Genomic DNA, 16,977 nt, shown 5'->3' with positions numbered 1-16,977 from the left:
GCACCATTTTCGCTGTGAAAGAGTTAAGCTAGTGCTCCCACTGACTCAAAGGTATTTAAGAAGTACTTCGCTCAGACTGGATTGTGCCCAGCATATCAACAGATCAAAGTACTGGAAGTATGATGTGATATGCAGACAGCCTAGATTAAAGTAGTGATTTGAATACATTGAGGAAATTATTTCCTTTTCAAAGGATATGTGACTAGTGAAGATAATCTATGGACATCTGACACTGAAGAAATACACAATAAACATGTCTGTATAATGACAGTAAAGTGAAACTTGTATTTAAATGAAGAAAAATGGTATTCTTGTAGTGGGGTAAACTTTTCATTAATACAAATATTAAGCATGATGCATTTGTTGGCTATTCACATTATTGCTCTGCTACATGATGAACAGGCCCTTAACATACATTATAGTTCATGTACATTAAAATAAGAGAACAAGTTTTCAGAAATAACTTCATTAAGTATGCATTAAACATAATACATGAAGATATGCACAGCCAAGAAAGATGACAAACTAAAAACTGGCCTGACTGAAGCATACTATCACATATCTATATTTTAAAAATGCTTTCTTGTGAAAACAATAAAACCAGTAGACAAAAAGCTAACCTTGTAAACTTAAAAAATGACAGAAGCCAGGACGCAATAAGTATTTACCCAGTATATTCTGTTTGCTCTCTATTAAGTCAAATAACCATTTTTTAAATTTACAGATCTGATACAACAGGTGTAAAATCAACACATCTACACCACATCCATAGCTTCCGGTACAATGCTGTCAAATGATTTACATATGAAGGCACCACCCAGGGGAAAGTTTAAAAATAAAGTTAGAAAGGAAGTTTGTTGCACTCAAATTCCACTGATATTAACAGCCTTTGTTAGCCACAACTAACCTAACCTATAGGGTTTAATGGGATTTAAGAGCAACGAACTGAATTTGGACTAAATACCATAACATTTAAACACACAAAACTAGCGTAGTATTAATTTAACAAATATATGCATCCTTGTGTACTAATAGATCTGGTAAACAATAAAAACAGTAAAGCTGTTAGATGGCATTGACCACAATACACGCAATACAAACAAACTCACTCTCTTTCCAGCTCCATACTCAGCTGGCACAAACATAACATTGGTCTTTAACCATGGTTAAGAGATTGGGAGTGAGCCATGGAATCATGCACACAATTCTGCCATCCCCAATCTTTCTTCACTGCAGACAAGTCAACCAATATTACTTCTGTTTCAGCCCTCTATGAAATACTAGTGATTGTTATGATCCTGAGCAGTATTAACCATTGGACACATGCATATCTACCACCTATTGTTCTAGTGGAATAGTAGCAATCCAATTTCAAGTTTCTTGGGGAGGAATATCTTCAGAGCAGACGGTATTTCTTCATGGAATAGAGAAATGTGTAATGGTGAACTGATGCTTGGATTTCAAGGAGGGAATCAAGCAAAGCTTCTTCTCACCTCACAGGTGGCTGATTTATGTCCCAGAAGGGAGAAGAAAAAACCTGATATATACAATGAGCCACTGGCAAAATATGCAGAGATTCAGAGAAGATGCAAGGGCATAGGTTAAAGTAATTGCCAATTTTCACAAGTTACAGATGCATATCTTGGGGTTAAAAATACCTTCTCACTTATAGCTATTTTGGTTGTATATTTTATAGCTATATGTACATATGTGTGTGTGCACATGTACACGCACATATATGGATATATAAAGACTGAAAAATCAGGATACATTGACAAAAAAGAGACAGGTAATAACTTAATCGCATTGACATTTGCATGAAATGACATCTGCAAAATTTGACAACATGCACTTTGAACATGCTGTTATAAAAAAAAACAAAAGAAGGAAGAACACCACAAGATTCTGTAGAACCAATTCTATATGACCACCAGGAGAGCACCAAGCAAGGCACCATTGGAAAGACAACATACTTGGGTAAGTCTCTAAGTAAAGCAAATGTTAATCTGGTCGGAAAATTGGTGTCTTTGGTAAAAATTCTATAAGAATGACCTGTGCAAAAGAGAAAAGAAAATTAATATATTGACAGTTTTGTTAATTTTTAAACAGCTTAACAATTTTTGGTTTTATGAAAATCAAAGTCTCAGAGTTTCTGGTGTGATGAAGAAACAACTGTGGCCAAGATATGCTACTTTAGGCATGTCCAATAGCTTACATGTAAGTGAGATTTTGGGGTTGTATCTTAACTTGCTCCTCAAATCTATTAATTTTAAATTTTATTTTATCTGGCACATTTCTATTCTGCCTCAAACAAATCTCTGGAAGATTTACAATCTAAAAAACACATCAATCAAAACATTAACACAATTAGAATTATTTAAAATATACTGTAGATAAAACCTCTAAAAATTAAAACTTTTAAACTATAAATTAAAAGCCTGATTAAACAGGTATCTTTTCAGATTTTTCTTTAAAGCATTCCAAGAAGGGGAGGCTCTAATTATGTTAGGGAACGTGTTCCAAAGTCCTGGGGCAACCCTGGAAAAGTTTGTTTTGAGTTGTCACCAACTGAGCTGGTGGCAACTGCAAGCAGACCTCTCCTGATGACCTTAACAGGAGGCGGAGCTCATGAAGAAGAAGGTGTTCTCTTAAACACCTTGGCATTTCTATTTGAACAAGGAAGGGATTTTGATGATTCCTCTTCAGCCTTCTGCATCCCCCCAAAATCTGCTGAGGACTGAGGGACCTTCCAGAGCAGGATAGATAACATGTGTGGGAAGCATGTGTGTGCTGACAGTGCATGGGGCTTTTGGGGACATACGCCACTCCAGCAGGAACCTGGAAGGGGCAGCAGAGAGTGGGTAAGAACCTGTTCTTTTTCTTAGTTCCCTCTCTAATTGCCTTAATGGTGCTTCGGGCACATCCCTACTCTAAGGCATGTGAGAAATTGCTTTGGAAACTCTATTCAATATTCAAAGCTTTCTATCTTCACAGCAATACATTTTTTATATTAAAAAACTTGTTCCAAGTTTAATCAAGAATACCATGATTGTTTTGTGTATTTATATTGTAGAGGGAGGGGGTTAGGAGTTTTGAAGCATCTATCAAGTTCATTTATATACTAGGATGTTAAGATTGTTGCCTTAGCAACTAAAACTAAACTCAGAGATACTATAAAGAAACAGGACTAACACAGACAAAATTGAGAATGCATATTTCCTAGAGTCATGTGGAAACCAGGAAACACTCTTTGGAGTATCGTGAGAGATAAATACATTATTAGTTCTGATGGTACATCTGTTAACCTTTGCATAACCCAATTATAAAAATGTTGTATTTGAGAATCACAAGAGCGTTCAACATATAAAATGGAAAAATGACTCAAAACAATAGTTCTCCTAGGGTAATATGGAAGTAGTGTTCAAATATGTATTGGATCAAAAGGAGAATTATAGTCCAATCCAGTGCATGCTTACTCAGAAGCAAGTTCCACTGAAAACAATGGGGCTTTCTCCAAGGTAAGCCCCATTGCAGCTTACCTTTCTCCAAGGCCTTACTTACAAAAAAGGTAGACACATCAATGTTAAGAGCCAATCCAATGATCTAATCACATCCTCACTACTTGTGCAAAATTGGAAACCCCTTTCTAAAGTGAACATGGAATTCAAAACAGAATTTTTGAAAACTACACCACTATAGTAGATATGGCGATTACAATACTGGGCAGCAGCCAGATTAGTTAATCATGACTAAGCACCACTGAAATCAACGAGATAAGTTATCTTTGACTAGCTTCTGTCCCATTAAATTTCAACAGGACTTGGTGATTAATTTTCAAAATCACCTAAACAACTGGAAAATGCTAGTTTTAAGTAGATCTTACCTCCATATGAACAAACAACAACAACAAATATTTATATACCGCTTTTGAACAAAAATTTCCAAAGCCGTTTACATAGAGAAATAATAAATAAATAAATAAATAAATAAATAAGATGGATATGAGTGTCTAAGACTGTGACTTTCAGTATAGTGTTTTTAAAATGTTAGAACATTCATTAATTAAAATACAGAACTGGAGTCTTTGCATAGGCCAGGCTCAGAAACCTGCATCAGATTTCCTTTCTTGCCTCCAATTATTGCCAAGTTATCATGTGACTCTGATCATAAATTAACATGTTCACTATAATAGGATGATCATAAATTAACATGATCAGTATAATAGATGTTAAAAAGAAACAGTTTGTTGAATAGAGCTACTCTGCAAAAGAGGGGGGGGGGCATTTTAGGAAGTCTTTTATGTTTTAGGCTAGAAATAGGCCTTAGCATTTTCCCCTTTCTTCACAGTGCTAACAGAAAAGATGATTTTAAGATAATTTCTAACTATTTAAACAGTTTTAAATCAATCTTTTAACATACGGTCTATAATACATGCATTGTGTTAAAGAATAGACAAGATATACAATTAAAAAGCATAGAAATAGCTAGATGCTTCTAGAGGATTAGTCTTAATTGTTAACCCTTGATTTATTGAGTGAGTGAGTGAATATGTATATTGGTGTGTGTGTGTATACACACACACACATACATATACACACCACACACATAAAAATTTAACAAGTATATATAAATATATTTGAATACAGGCTTATTTGTTTTAAAGGAGATAATATCTTATCACAGTCTCTGTAGATAAGACATCCAGTCACCTCTCAACATTTTACTGGAAATAGTGAAGTAAAATGAACTAAGATACAAGGGCTGATTGCCAAGGTGAGTCAGGGAAGAAATGGATGCACTCATGGCAAATCTCTTCAAATCTGCAAACTTGATATTCTGTACAAACTCTAGAACTTTTAGGAAATAACAGCCAATGTTGGAAGACTCCCTCCCTCTCTATTATTAAAGCGGACTTTTAAAATACTGGAATGAAGCTAGTAAAGCTCAACCTGCTTTCAAGACTGCTGAGGTATGGGGCAGTTAAAATCTACAAAGTATAAAGGTTTCCTAAGCTCCAGCAGTTTAGTTGAAAGGTCTCTTTCCATATGCCGAGACTCGATTAGCATGATATAAAACAGCCCACATCTAACTCGCTGCGTAACCAAAGTTGCAGTTATTCTTTTTATACAGCATCTGAAAATTTCACACTCCATCAACACACGTTCAATCTATTTTATCTTGGCAATTAATTTATTATTTTTTTCAAGGACACACTGAAGCCTTGTTTTCAAGTCATTCATAACTTTATAAATCAGCGCTGCACATGAAACCATACATCTGAGAACCGTAGAAAATTCTTGCCACTCAGGCGATTAAGCTCCTGACACCTTTGCTGATTAATAATCATGGAAAGAATAAGATCAGAAGCAAAATAAATGATCATTTAATAGAGAACCGCACAAAACAGCCCTTTAACTTACATATTCCATCATGTTATTCGATTCACATTTCCTTTTGCTTAGCCTCCAATGCAAGCACAGCTAGACAACAGGGAGAAAAAGGGGAAAGAAAAATGAGCTGTATTTTATTGCCAGCACAGAGACTAGCCCATTTGTCCACCTTTCATATTTCGCGTTCAACAAAAGCATCTGTTTCCATACTGTGCAATTCAGACCCCAGCAGTCCGAAGTTGCTCCCTGCGGCACTCACCTTGTGGTATAACCTATTGTTTTCCCATTCTAATAACTTCTCAATCGATCTTCGTGTCTGAAAGACAAATGAGAAAGAATTTTACTCTTGAGTAGTTTTAGAAAAAATTTTGTTTTGCAGCTGCTTTTGTGTGGAAAAGGTGGGGGGAGATGAGGTAAAGGACAGTGACTAAGTACAGGGTGGTCTGCTGTACTATGAGGTTTCTTTCTGGTATTAATTGTAATCAAGATGAAAAGAGTTATTTATTTGTTAAACAGAGCATGTTACTTATTCAAAGCAACATTAAGTAATACTTAAATGGCTGGCAAATTAATATATGTGCCTATTACTAATATACTAATACAGGTTTTCAAACTTTTAGTTTTTTATCTGTTAAAACTGACATCAAATGGGCTGATTTATACCTATTCAAGCTAATGGGACTAAGCCAACTCACATCCAAGCAGCTCGTAATGAATGGGTTGCAGATCAAACATAGCAGAGTGTCCACAGACAACAGCATGGAGGTGTTACAGCTGTAATCACACAAGAGGTAGTGTAATTTACTGGATAAATTTAAGCTCCAAGGCTTTAATCTATGGTTTCTTTCTGAAATTTCTTTGTAGATAAGCTCTGGAAGATTTTTTAATGTGTATGTCAATCAGCCTCCTTAATCTAACTGCTCCAGTCATAATAAAATTATTTCAGTCCTCTTGCACTAAAACTGCTCTCTAAAGACATAGGTGGTATACAGATTTAGTTATATTAACATGCTAGAAATAGGTCCTGCTATTTATGGTCACTTTACTGCCATATCAGCAGTATAATGGGATTTACTAGTCCTTATGAATAAGAGAGGATAAATCACGACACCAGGTGTTGAGATGAGACCAGAGTTGCAGGTGCAAAGGCATGGATCACTGAGCCCTCTGGCAAATTTAACTTTGTACAGCTGCAGCTTCCTTAGAAGGCAAAGTGAAGTTGGGCGGGAGGGGGGAGGAGAAGGGGTGTTGGAAGCATCTTGTACTCCAGCTATTGCTAAAGGAGGACTACAAACACTCAGACTCCAAATTTCTGTAGCAAGTAAGCATGATTTGAAAAATTATTCACCAAACCTACTGAATTGGTTCAAAAGGCAAAATATGTAACAAAAATATGTATCCATCTAGATTGTGGTTCTTTTCATTTATAGCAGTTATGAGATCTTAAAATCTGAGTCATGGCTACTCGAAAGAATCAACATGCGTGAATAAGAACTGGGTTTTTTGCCTTTTTACTATACTTCTAAAACAGGATAACCAAGATCTTTTAGGCAGCTATTAATAACAGCAACTAAGTTATCATATTGTAATTCTAAAAGTTCTGCTCATTTTGGCTAATACTTTTTTGTTGTTGTTAAAGACAGTGCCTGCCCTCTAACAATGATCGGCAGACCTCACTTGTTTCTTTGTAAAGATAGCCTTTTAGAGTCTGCTCTCCTTTTAAATGAAAATAGGGCAGCAGTTATGGTCACACTTTTGTTAATTTAGTTGCCAGTCAGCTCCAAATCAAAAGAAAATAAGGCTGCAGAGTGTAATTAACATTCAGTTCAGTCGTCTTGTCCCTTGTCTAGCCCCCTGAGCTTTGTTAAAATTGCCATCTGAATGCTGAAGGCTGTAGGGAAATCGATTTGATTCTAATCGCACCATGAAAAGAACATGATCTAACTGCTTTCAGCCCTCCGTAAATCTGTACTAGGTCTTTAGCACAATGCAACTTCCAATTTAAAAAGCACTGAATGTCTCGTCAATGACTTTGTGAAGAAAAAAGAACAAGGAGCAGACATAAAAATTCCAATAGTTGTTTAAGCATTAAAACTCATTTGCATCACAGCAAACCTGAAAAGGGCTGACCTCTCAAACCGCCTCTCAGGTCTATGAAGTTGTAGCCTTGACAAGCTCACATTGACAGAGCTCATTGACTCTGAAAGGCTACTCTATCAATGGTGAAAAATGGCAATAGGTTCTACTCCAAGCAGGCATCTGCCTGCCCACCCGCTGCTAAACCAATGGCAAAACCGATTCAAATACGTGAAGCTACCTTGTAATCTTCCTTGCCAGAACCTTTTAAATAATAGATTAAGACTGATGTACAATTTAAATTTCATTGCTTGCATGGAGGGGAAGGGAAAAAAGAAAAGACGGAAAAGAAACTGGCTTCCCAAATACTAGTACAATTAATACATTTTTTACTCCAGATAGAAAAAACTTAATACAACATTCCAAAGGGGCCTTCTATACATTTCACTGAAATATATTTAACATCGTTATGAGTAACAATGATTGTCTTAAGTCTAAATTTGGAGAGACGCTTGATTTTTAAGAAAACATAAGAGCCAGCTTTGATTTAGTGATTAGAATTAAATAGGAAATACATGGGTAGAAGACAAACAATGTCTTTACTTTTTAATTCCATTGTAATCCATTCTCTCCAAACATTCAGAGCCGATAACACTGATATACACCTCATCCATAAGAAAGTTTTCCTATGAACATCTAAGTTGTGACTTGTACACATGGGTTGCAACATTTAAAACTGCACGAGTAATAGTCAACATTAGTTATACAAAATGTGAATGCAAGTTTAAATAGAACACATTAACAAGTACTTCTCAGTCTGGGGAGGGGGGAGTGAATTAGAGCATCTCAGAGTTCTTTACACCAAGTTCCCTTTGCCCCACTTGACAGGTGAAAAAATAAAAGGCTTGCACGTGCAGCTTAATTAATCACTGCACTTGACATCTCAGTGATTTACAGTGAGGAGCAGGTGAGGACATTCAAAACCCAGAAGGACTCTTGATTTGAGTGTAACGTTTCCAGTACACTGGAATGGATGACAACCCTGTAGCTTCTAGTACTGTCATACAGAAAGCCTAAGGAGCATGTTATTTGTTAAGAAGAACAAAGCACAAGTTAAGTGGAAGAGAACTTATTAGGAAGATTTAAAACTGACTATAATGGTTATTTCTTCTTTCAAACCAGTATTGGACCAAAAGAAATAGCAATGTTAGAAAAAACCTATTAGAGAGTGAAACATTATGATTATGTTTAATCATAATCATCTCAAACAAATTGAGAGTCAGGATAAGTAAATAAAGTGCAGAGAGGTGGCACATATGCAGCCTTTTCCTCTGCATGTTTACTGGAAAGTAAATCTCACCAAGTTCAATAGGATTTAATTCAAAGTATGTTTGCACAGGACTGTCACTTTCTCCTAGTTATTTATATTTTGTTGTTTAAATAGCAGATATATATATCTCAGACAGAAAGCTCATGAGATGTGTGCCTAAGCATCTTTAATTATTAGCAAACTGTGGTGCAAGTTACAGGAGGGTCTCATTAATACTGACATATGAAGAGACACTAACACAGAATTTATAAAGTCTTTATGCCATTTTTTTAACAGCTGCATTTTCCATAGCACCTCACACTAGTTTTTCCTGCTCACTTCAATACACATGCCAATCTGTTCCTCACAATGGTCTTGTCATCAACACTAAAACTACAGTACTAAAATATAATTTTAATAGAATGCTGAGATACTGGCGGACAGTGGAGCTCACCAGGGGAACAGTCATATTAAAGTATGTGATTTGAGAAATCATTGTAGTATTTCTAAACATGACATTAATATTTGGAGTTTTATATACAAGTACATTTATATACCACCTTAAGTGGCGCAGTGGGGAAATGCTTGACTAACAAGCAGAAGGTTGCTGACTCGAATCCATACTGCTACTATATCGGGCACCAGTGATATAGGAAGATGCAGGAAGGCATCATCTCATACTGTGCAGGAGGAGGTAATGGTAAACCCCTCCTGTATTCTACCAAAGACAACCACAGGGCTCTGTGGGCGCCAGGAGTTGAAATAGACTTGATGGCACACTTTACCTTTATCTTACATTCATATACTTCTGCACATGTGAAGTATTTTTTCAGTAATGAATAATATCAGTGATTGGATTTTACATCATTGGGGAAATGGTCTTGGGAAATGGGAAAATACAGTTCAAAAACAGGTGACGGTCACAACTTATCACATACTTTGCATTCAAAATTATTTTCAAGAGCCATTGGAATGCTCCTCTTTTGGGGGTGGGGGAGTGGGATAGGAAATTATAGCCCTTTTTAGGGATGTGCACAAAGTGTTTCAGTGTCTCTAATTCAAATCCCCCCCCCCCAGCTGAAACATTTCCGGGAAAGTGGGCGCTTTAAATGGAGGGAAGCAGGTATTACCTGCTCCTCCGCCACTCCTCCACCAGTGCAGCGCTGTCCATAACAAATAGCCCCACTGCCCATTCTTACAAGTGAGGTATGGAGGCTTCCTGATTGGGACCAGTAAGTTCCCTGTTCTCAGGATCTCACGGGGATTGTCATCATGTAAATGGCGTCTGCATGTGTGTGGATGCCATCTTGAGTGCTCAGCAACACTGACCTGCCTCCTTCCATTTTAAGCACCGCTTGCTGCCACCCTGGATGTGCATAAAATGCCTCCAATTGTGCACGTGCTGCTTCAAATTTTGTTGCAGCATGAACTCCTGCCACAGAGAAGCAGTAACTATAGTGCACCAGTACCATATTAATCAAGCCTGACTTGACATCCTAAAATTAGTGATTTTTCAGAAAACGGCTTTGTAAAACACAACAAGATATACAGTAGTGAACATGAAATGACTATTAGGTAACAGACATGTGACAATACATGCAGTTTAACTTACTCTTTTACTGAGGCAAATCACTGGCCACATACTACAACCTAAAGTACAGCAGCAGCAAAGGCATCCACAGAGTAACCATCGGACATTAACTGGAAGGTTCTTCTTAAGACAGCTGTTCACTCTGCTAATGCTAGCTTTAAACTCCTCTGGTGCAACCTGCAAGAAATAACCATGAAATACCGTGATAAGCATTCTTCCAATACTTGTCTTGTATTAACAGTTCCCACCCGCAAGTGACATGAAGCTGACTAGAGTAAAAACTTGGTCAGTTCTTCTAATGAATTTTCTTCCATGGATACTTACTTTTCCTGTTAATGATGAAGGAAATTCTGCTTCAAATTTGTTGCTCAGCCCAAACCTGCAAATGTAAGATGAACACATTCTTTCCATTCACGTGATCCAATAAAGGGACATTTTACACTTTATGCAGCAATCTTATTTTGCTCTGGTAAACATATCAAGTGTGAAATGGACACATGCCAAGGAACTGCACTGCACAAGCTTGAGTCTGCGGGAATTGGGAGGTGAGGTTTCTTTCCCTTTCACACTGTATATGTTTACTGCAGCAAATGCAATTTACGGTCATGGCAAACACAACTGATGCATAAGCTCTAATGAATCATCAAACATCTGTTTGAAAAGTGCACTACCAAATTAGAAAAGGAGCTTATCTTTTCTACATTTGCATGGCTTAAATAAAGCTAACTTTTCAATTTCAAACTCAAGAGAATGGAAGCAACGGGTAGAATCCTAACTAATTTTACACTAGTGAGGCTGTAGCACATGGTTATTGAGCAAATAAATTCACTTCTGTTTCAGACTAGTTCTTGTGCTTGCACAAGCCCATGTATACACAAATGGAGAACTCTTTGCACAACCTCTTGCAAATCTATTACACAAGCCTATATATGTGCAAATGGAGAACTCCGTGAATAACGTGTATTCAGGTGGTTCCTATTTTGCCAGCAACTTTCTGCAATTTTGTGGAGAACCACAAACACAAAAGTCCTTCCCTGAGCACCCAACAATTCCAGAAGGAAGGACAAAAACTTAAGGATCATCAGCATGGTTGGAGAGTGTTTTTGGTTGGGGGTTTGTTTTTTGTTTGCATTACAAAATTGCTATGGTACCACGCAAGTCAGACATTAGTGCTTTAATGATCTTTTAACCTGAATACACTCTCCTCTCATCTCAGTTTTATATATTGGATTCCAGGCTCCACCTGCCCCTCCTCCCAAATTTTCACAACACTGTGCCTATAAAAAGCAATCATAATTGCTGAGCTGTCCCCATGCATTCCATAAGCCAGAAAGAGTGCATTCCTGAGTCCAGTACAAATTTATTGACTGACTGATTGGCTTTTTATACCGCCTCAAACCAAAGTCTGAGGGAAATGAGGGAAGCTTGTGATCCCACCTTTTTCATGTTGGGTTTGCCTGCACCATCTTCACTCAAAAGATGGAGGGAAGGAAAAACTTGCTTTGACAAGCATGCAGTCAACAAGTGCCAGGGAGCTCCAGCCAACTGCAGTTCTCCAGCATGTGCCTACCACTAATCTGTTTCTCTTTAGGCCTCTTCCTTCAAACAGGGAGGCACCAGAGGCATTTCCAGTTGCACTAGCTGCCAGGTGGCTTTCAGTCCTCTTAGAAGTGCTTAATATCACCTTTAAAGCCCTGAAAAATCAGAAGCCACTGTACCTGCCAATGACCTCTGCCTACATGACTTTCCATGCTCACTGACATAATCTGGAGAAGCCCTTACTGCATGTTCTACCTAGCTCGGAAGTATATCCAGTAGCTAACCATATCAGGACTTTTCCATTGGGGTACCAAGTCTTGTTCCAAGGAACTCTACTTATGTTCATCTCATATTTAGTTTAGCATTTTTATTATAGCATTTTTATTATGCCTAGCATGATTTATTATGCCAAGTTATAGCATTTTTATTATGCCTTGCTTATGACCCTGCTTAAGCAACTAAACCACTTTTCTACTGACTTCTGTCAACTTAATGGCTGTGTTTAGTTGTTGGGGGGGGGGTTCGGTAAGTGCCCTGAGAAAAATGTATAGGCAAGCAAAATAAATGCTATGGTTTATAAGCCGTTTTTATAAGTGTAAATGTTTATAAAAATAAACATTATGGTATTAGTGTTGCAAGAACACTGAAAATATGTCTGCTATGTAAAGCACAATGTGACCCGCAGCCAGATCCTCAACCCAAGGAGGGACAAACAGCTGGGACCACTAATTGTGCATACACTATAAGGAGTCTTGCAATCACTTCCCGGACTCCAGAGAGGTATGCCAGTACAAATTTGTCATTGGCAATACTCATAGCTCAGCATCAGTATTCCCTCTGAGGCATGAACATGTGCATGTACAGACAAGTTTTTTGATATCCACTCAGTTAATTTTAGATCCCGCTCAGATTGAATCAGGAATGCCCCGAACACTGCCATGATACTGCTACCCAGAACAAAACTTATTCTGTGCAAAAATGAAAAAAATTAAGAGGCCAGAACACTGCTCGGCAAGCATATACTAAAGCAGGAATTCTCAACATTGGGTCCCCAGATGTTACTGGACTTCAGCTCCCATAATCCCCAGCCCCAGTGGCCTTTGGTTGGGGATTATGGGAGTTGAAGTCCAATAACATCTGGGGACCCAACATCGAGAAACCCTGTACTAAAGGACCCTCAACTTGTTGCCAAAAAGCTTAGAGATTAAGTAAAACACCACAAGCATTTAGACCCTGCTAAAAAATAGAATGACCCCATAGAATGAACATATCAATATGAGATTAAGAGCTGGCTACTGTATTTATTTGTAGCAATTTGTGTCGCCCCCACTTTTCATCCATTTGCACACTCTTCAATCTCACCTAAGTTGTTAAGCAGACTTAGGAACAGAACATCTAGAGTAAGCCAAGAAACTTCAGCAGAAGCCCTGGAAGCAATCATGTCATCCTTAACCATAAGTGACTTTGCAAGGTCAAGCGGCTGCGTTCAAAATATCTTAAGCTCTTAGGGCATGTGTTCTTCTCTCATCTTGACCTCCCTCTTTCTAGTAGTAAAAAAAAAAAAAGTCTGACCTTTTGCTCCCAAGAACACAATTAACTGTGGAGAAGAGATTACACCATTAAAAAAGAATCATAATGAACCATGATGGCCTGATAATTAGCCACTAATAACTCCCATGCAGAGAATAAGCACATAGGAACTAGAATGAGCGCCTTAGAAGGCGTTAACATGTGTGTAAAACTTCAGAAACTGATGCTGTTTCTATTGAGTTGTCCTACCAAACCTAGCCCAGGCCCCACTAAAAGTAACTATAAATGTATTAGACTGAAAGATGAATGATAAAATATGCAAAATTGCATAGTTATCTATAAAAATGCTTGGGCCTAACCCTCTCATTGGCAGGGGTGTCAAAATTAAGATATTTCTCCAGCACACAAAACCGGACGTTTGACGCTTTTGGATCACTACAAAACCTTAAATATGGGATGCCTTATTTCTTTCACTTGAAACTCAAGACAATCTGTTTACTAAAAGCTAGTAGGCTGAATTAAAGTTTTCTTAATATTTTTTTAAAAAATCAGTTATATTAAGCATTGATTTAAAATATTTTTAAAATTAAATTAACACTTTAAAGTGATATGCTTGTATTACAAACTTCCAAATTTAATGCAGATTATTTTAAAGCAACATTTAATATAGCTGAAATTTAAAAAAAAATTAAAATCCAAAATCCTCTTTAAACTGAGGTTATAAACCTCTATCAAACACAGAATTAAAATCTTTCATTTTTTAATAAACAAAATGACAAAAACCATGTGGAAAGACAGCCGACTTATAAACTCAAGTGTTGTAAATATGTGTTACAATTCCGAATATTGATAGTTATCAATGATAGATAGCATGAAAAATATGTTTTTTTCAGTGAGGTATGAAGCACACTTTTGTCCAGCTTCTAGAAAGTCCTGGGTACTGAGTACACAATCCAGCATACCCAACTCTGTACTTGATTATGGCCTGTATCTTCAAAAGTAAGATCACACTCCCTGTCCTTGTGTTGGTACAAAAAGCAAAACAGAAACCCATTAATTTAACAATTATGGCTTATGTCATATATATGGGTTGAATATCAGAGGCTCTGGATTATACTCTTAAGGAGCAGAAATGCTTTATTTAGCTGCAAACCAATAGATGTAAATTGTTATAGCAACCATTATTATACACTCTTGTTCAAAATGCATGATTTACAAAAGAGGAGGTCTGATTAAAACCAATTATTTAAATAGGAGATTTACTTGTAAATCAATCCACCCTGGTGGCTAGCATTCCCGTACAGAGCAAGTCAAGAAACAGATAGGAAGTAAATCCCCCATTTTCACACTAACAATCTTCAAATTGTGGAAGGAAATAAAATGCAAAGTGGTTTACATAGCAAAAAAAAAAAAAGGTTCCATGTCCAAACAGACTCTCAGTCTAAATGGAAAAATAAGGAAAACACTAGCAACAGCTAAGGGTGTGCAAGAACTGAAGTTCAAGCAATGGTTTAGCAACAAGATCCGAACTGATTTGAAGCCATAGGAAGTGGGAGACCTAAGAACAAGGAGAACAGGTTAACTGCTCTCCACTGCCCTAGCAGCTTCCTGCTGGGGCGGGGCTTGTCCCAAGTAGCCGCACACGGAGCTGGCATGCACATGGAGTCTGTACATGCAGCATTTGCATGGTCAGCATGGTGTTGCTGACCATGAAAATGGCATTCGCAGTGCTGGTGCCACACAGGAAGCTGCATGGGGCAGCAGCAAGCAGGTAAGGACCTACTCTCCTCTTCCTTAAAGCTCCTGCTCCCCACGGCTCCGAACCTGTGCTCAAACCTCGGTTCATGTACACCCTTAGCAACAAGCCACTGAGAGGGACACTATGCTGAACAAACAGGAACAGTTGCTTCAACCATGACAAACAGACATTAAAAGGAACCTCCTTTGCTAATTTGTAAACATGCAAGTACCCTTCCCTCTCATTCCCATGATGTTTCCAATATGTCCAGAAGATCTTTAAAATATCAACAAGTTATCTCAACCCAGCACCTTTAAAATAAACTACTTCTGAAGACAGTGGCTGTTGTCAGCTTAGTAACACCAATGTTTGCTAGTATAGTGGTGTAATACACCAGAATGGCCTCTTATTTAAACATTTATTTGCTGCAACAGCAGCTCAGAGGATCAACACAAAGCTCACTATAAAGGGAAGACCGAGAGCAGCCTGAAATATCATAGGTTCACCCTTCTCTAGGTGCTGTCAATCCAATAGCAAATGATTAAATTAAAGAGCTAAAACCAACAAACACATTCTAGGGCTATTAACAGACTTTAAGAATTCATAACTGCCTACTACCACCTGATGCCAACTACCACCTTCACATCTTGTGGCAGAAAATGTTATAATGCAGTGGCCAATATCCAGACTAACCCTGTGCCAACATGCCAGGATTTTCAATTGCATGAGGGGAAAACGATTTTCAACTATCCTCCCTTCCCTCAGTAGCCACCTGTGCCTCCCAAAACTATGTCCAGAGGGTCCTGCAACCTTCAGGGATGTCATTTCAAGAGGCAGAAGCGGCTTCTGAGGGGGGAGGTTTGCTGAAAATTGTGCCCTCCTCACGCGATACAAAACCCTGAAACATCAGCGCAAGGTGAGTCTCGATATTGGTCAGTGTTTTGTAGTCTACAAGTCCATAATACATAATCGGGCAGGGAGGGAGATTCCCCCTCCACCTTCTCTTTCAAATAACATGCACAAGAATATTTATCTAGGAGAAAAATATCCAACTGTTTTTTGATATGAAAGAACAAGTCTCTCAAACTGCACATGGTAAATCAACAAGGAATTCAGTCTTGCAACAAGATTCAGTATGTGTAGCTCCCAACTGAATGTCAGTCCTCAAAAATCACGTTCATGTAACAGTTGTGGAACCAAGCATGTGTATGCACAAAACCTAGTGCCAGTTGAATCTTAGTTCAGGAAGATTGTAAAATACATTGTGTTGGGAAGGGTGCCATATAAACAAACCATAAGGGCAGCTTCCAATAATATTACTGTTAATGTAGTCCCTTTACAAGCTAGTCCTTTTGACAAAATGTGGTGTGGTCTATACTGGATATCTACCCCCAAATCAGACATGGGGAATCCCACAGTATTTTGCAATACCTAGCTCTAGCTTCTGGGCAGATAAGAGTATATACTTTTTTCATGTTACAATTTTCACCAAATGATTTGCAGAAATAGACCAACAAACAATTTTGAAAGACAGCCTTGAATCATAGCTATAATTATAGCTACGTGGATATAACATAAAAAACTTAATACTGATTTAGAGACACGGGGAACCAGCAAAATCAGCCATGGAAGATCTGGAGATGCTAAACATTATGATAATCCATGTTATTCCATATGATAAAAAGTGTTCAGAAAATGGACAGTTGTATACAATTATTTCAATATACTACTTTTTTCAAACAAGGCATGTAATAGAGATGTGCCCGAAGTTGCTTTGGCGCTGGTGGAGGTAGTTCTTTAAGGG

At 37.8% G+C, this 16,977-nt stretch overlaps 1 protein-coding gene across 1 annotated transcript in view; it reads right to left on the bottom strand.

Moving 5' to 3' along the window:
- Nucleotides 1–1,819: 1,819 nt before the first annotated feature.
- The window catches only part of CHIC2 (cysteine rich hydrophobic domain 2), a 28,910-nt gene continuing 13,752 nt past the window's right edge, over nucleotides 1,820–16,977 (bottom strand). Inside the window, exons 2-6 of the mRNA XM_053258337.1 lie at nucleotides 10,691–10,745; nucleotides 10,388–10,543; nucleotides 5,650–5,706; nucleotides 5,421–5,480; nucleotides 1,820–2,052 (exon numbers count right to left, since the gene is read on the bottom strand). Coding sequence (XP_053114312.1) covers nucleotides 2,002–2,052; nucleotides 5,421–5,480; nucleotides 5,650–5,706; nucleotides 10,388–10,543; nucleotides 10,691–10,745 — 379 coding nt within the window. The 3' untranslated portion in view covers nucleotides 1,820–2,001. The remainder of the gene's footprint in view (nucleotides 2,053–5,420; nucleotides 5,481–5,649; nucleotides 5,707–10,387; nucleotides 10,544–10,690; nucleotides 10,746–16,977) is intronic.

This window comes from Hemicordylus capensis, chromosome 5, assembly GCF_027244095.1.
Source record: "Hemicordylus capensis ecotype Gifberg chromosome 5, rHemCap1.1.pri, whole genome shotgun sequence".
Taxonomy (NCBI): domain Eukaryota; kingdom Metazoa; phylum Chordata; class Lepidosauria; order Squamata; family Cordylidae; genus Hemicordylus; species Hemicordylus capensis.
Note: the sequence above shows the minus strand (reverse complement) of the source record. Positions and strands in the feature narration are given on the sequence as shown.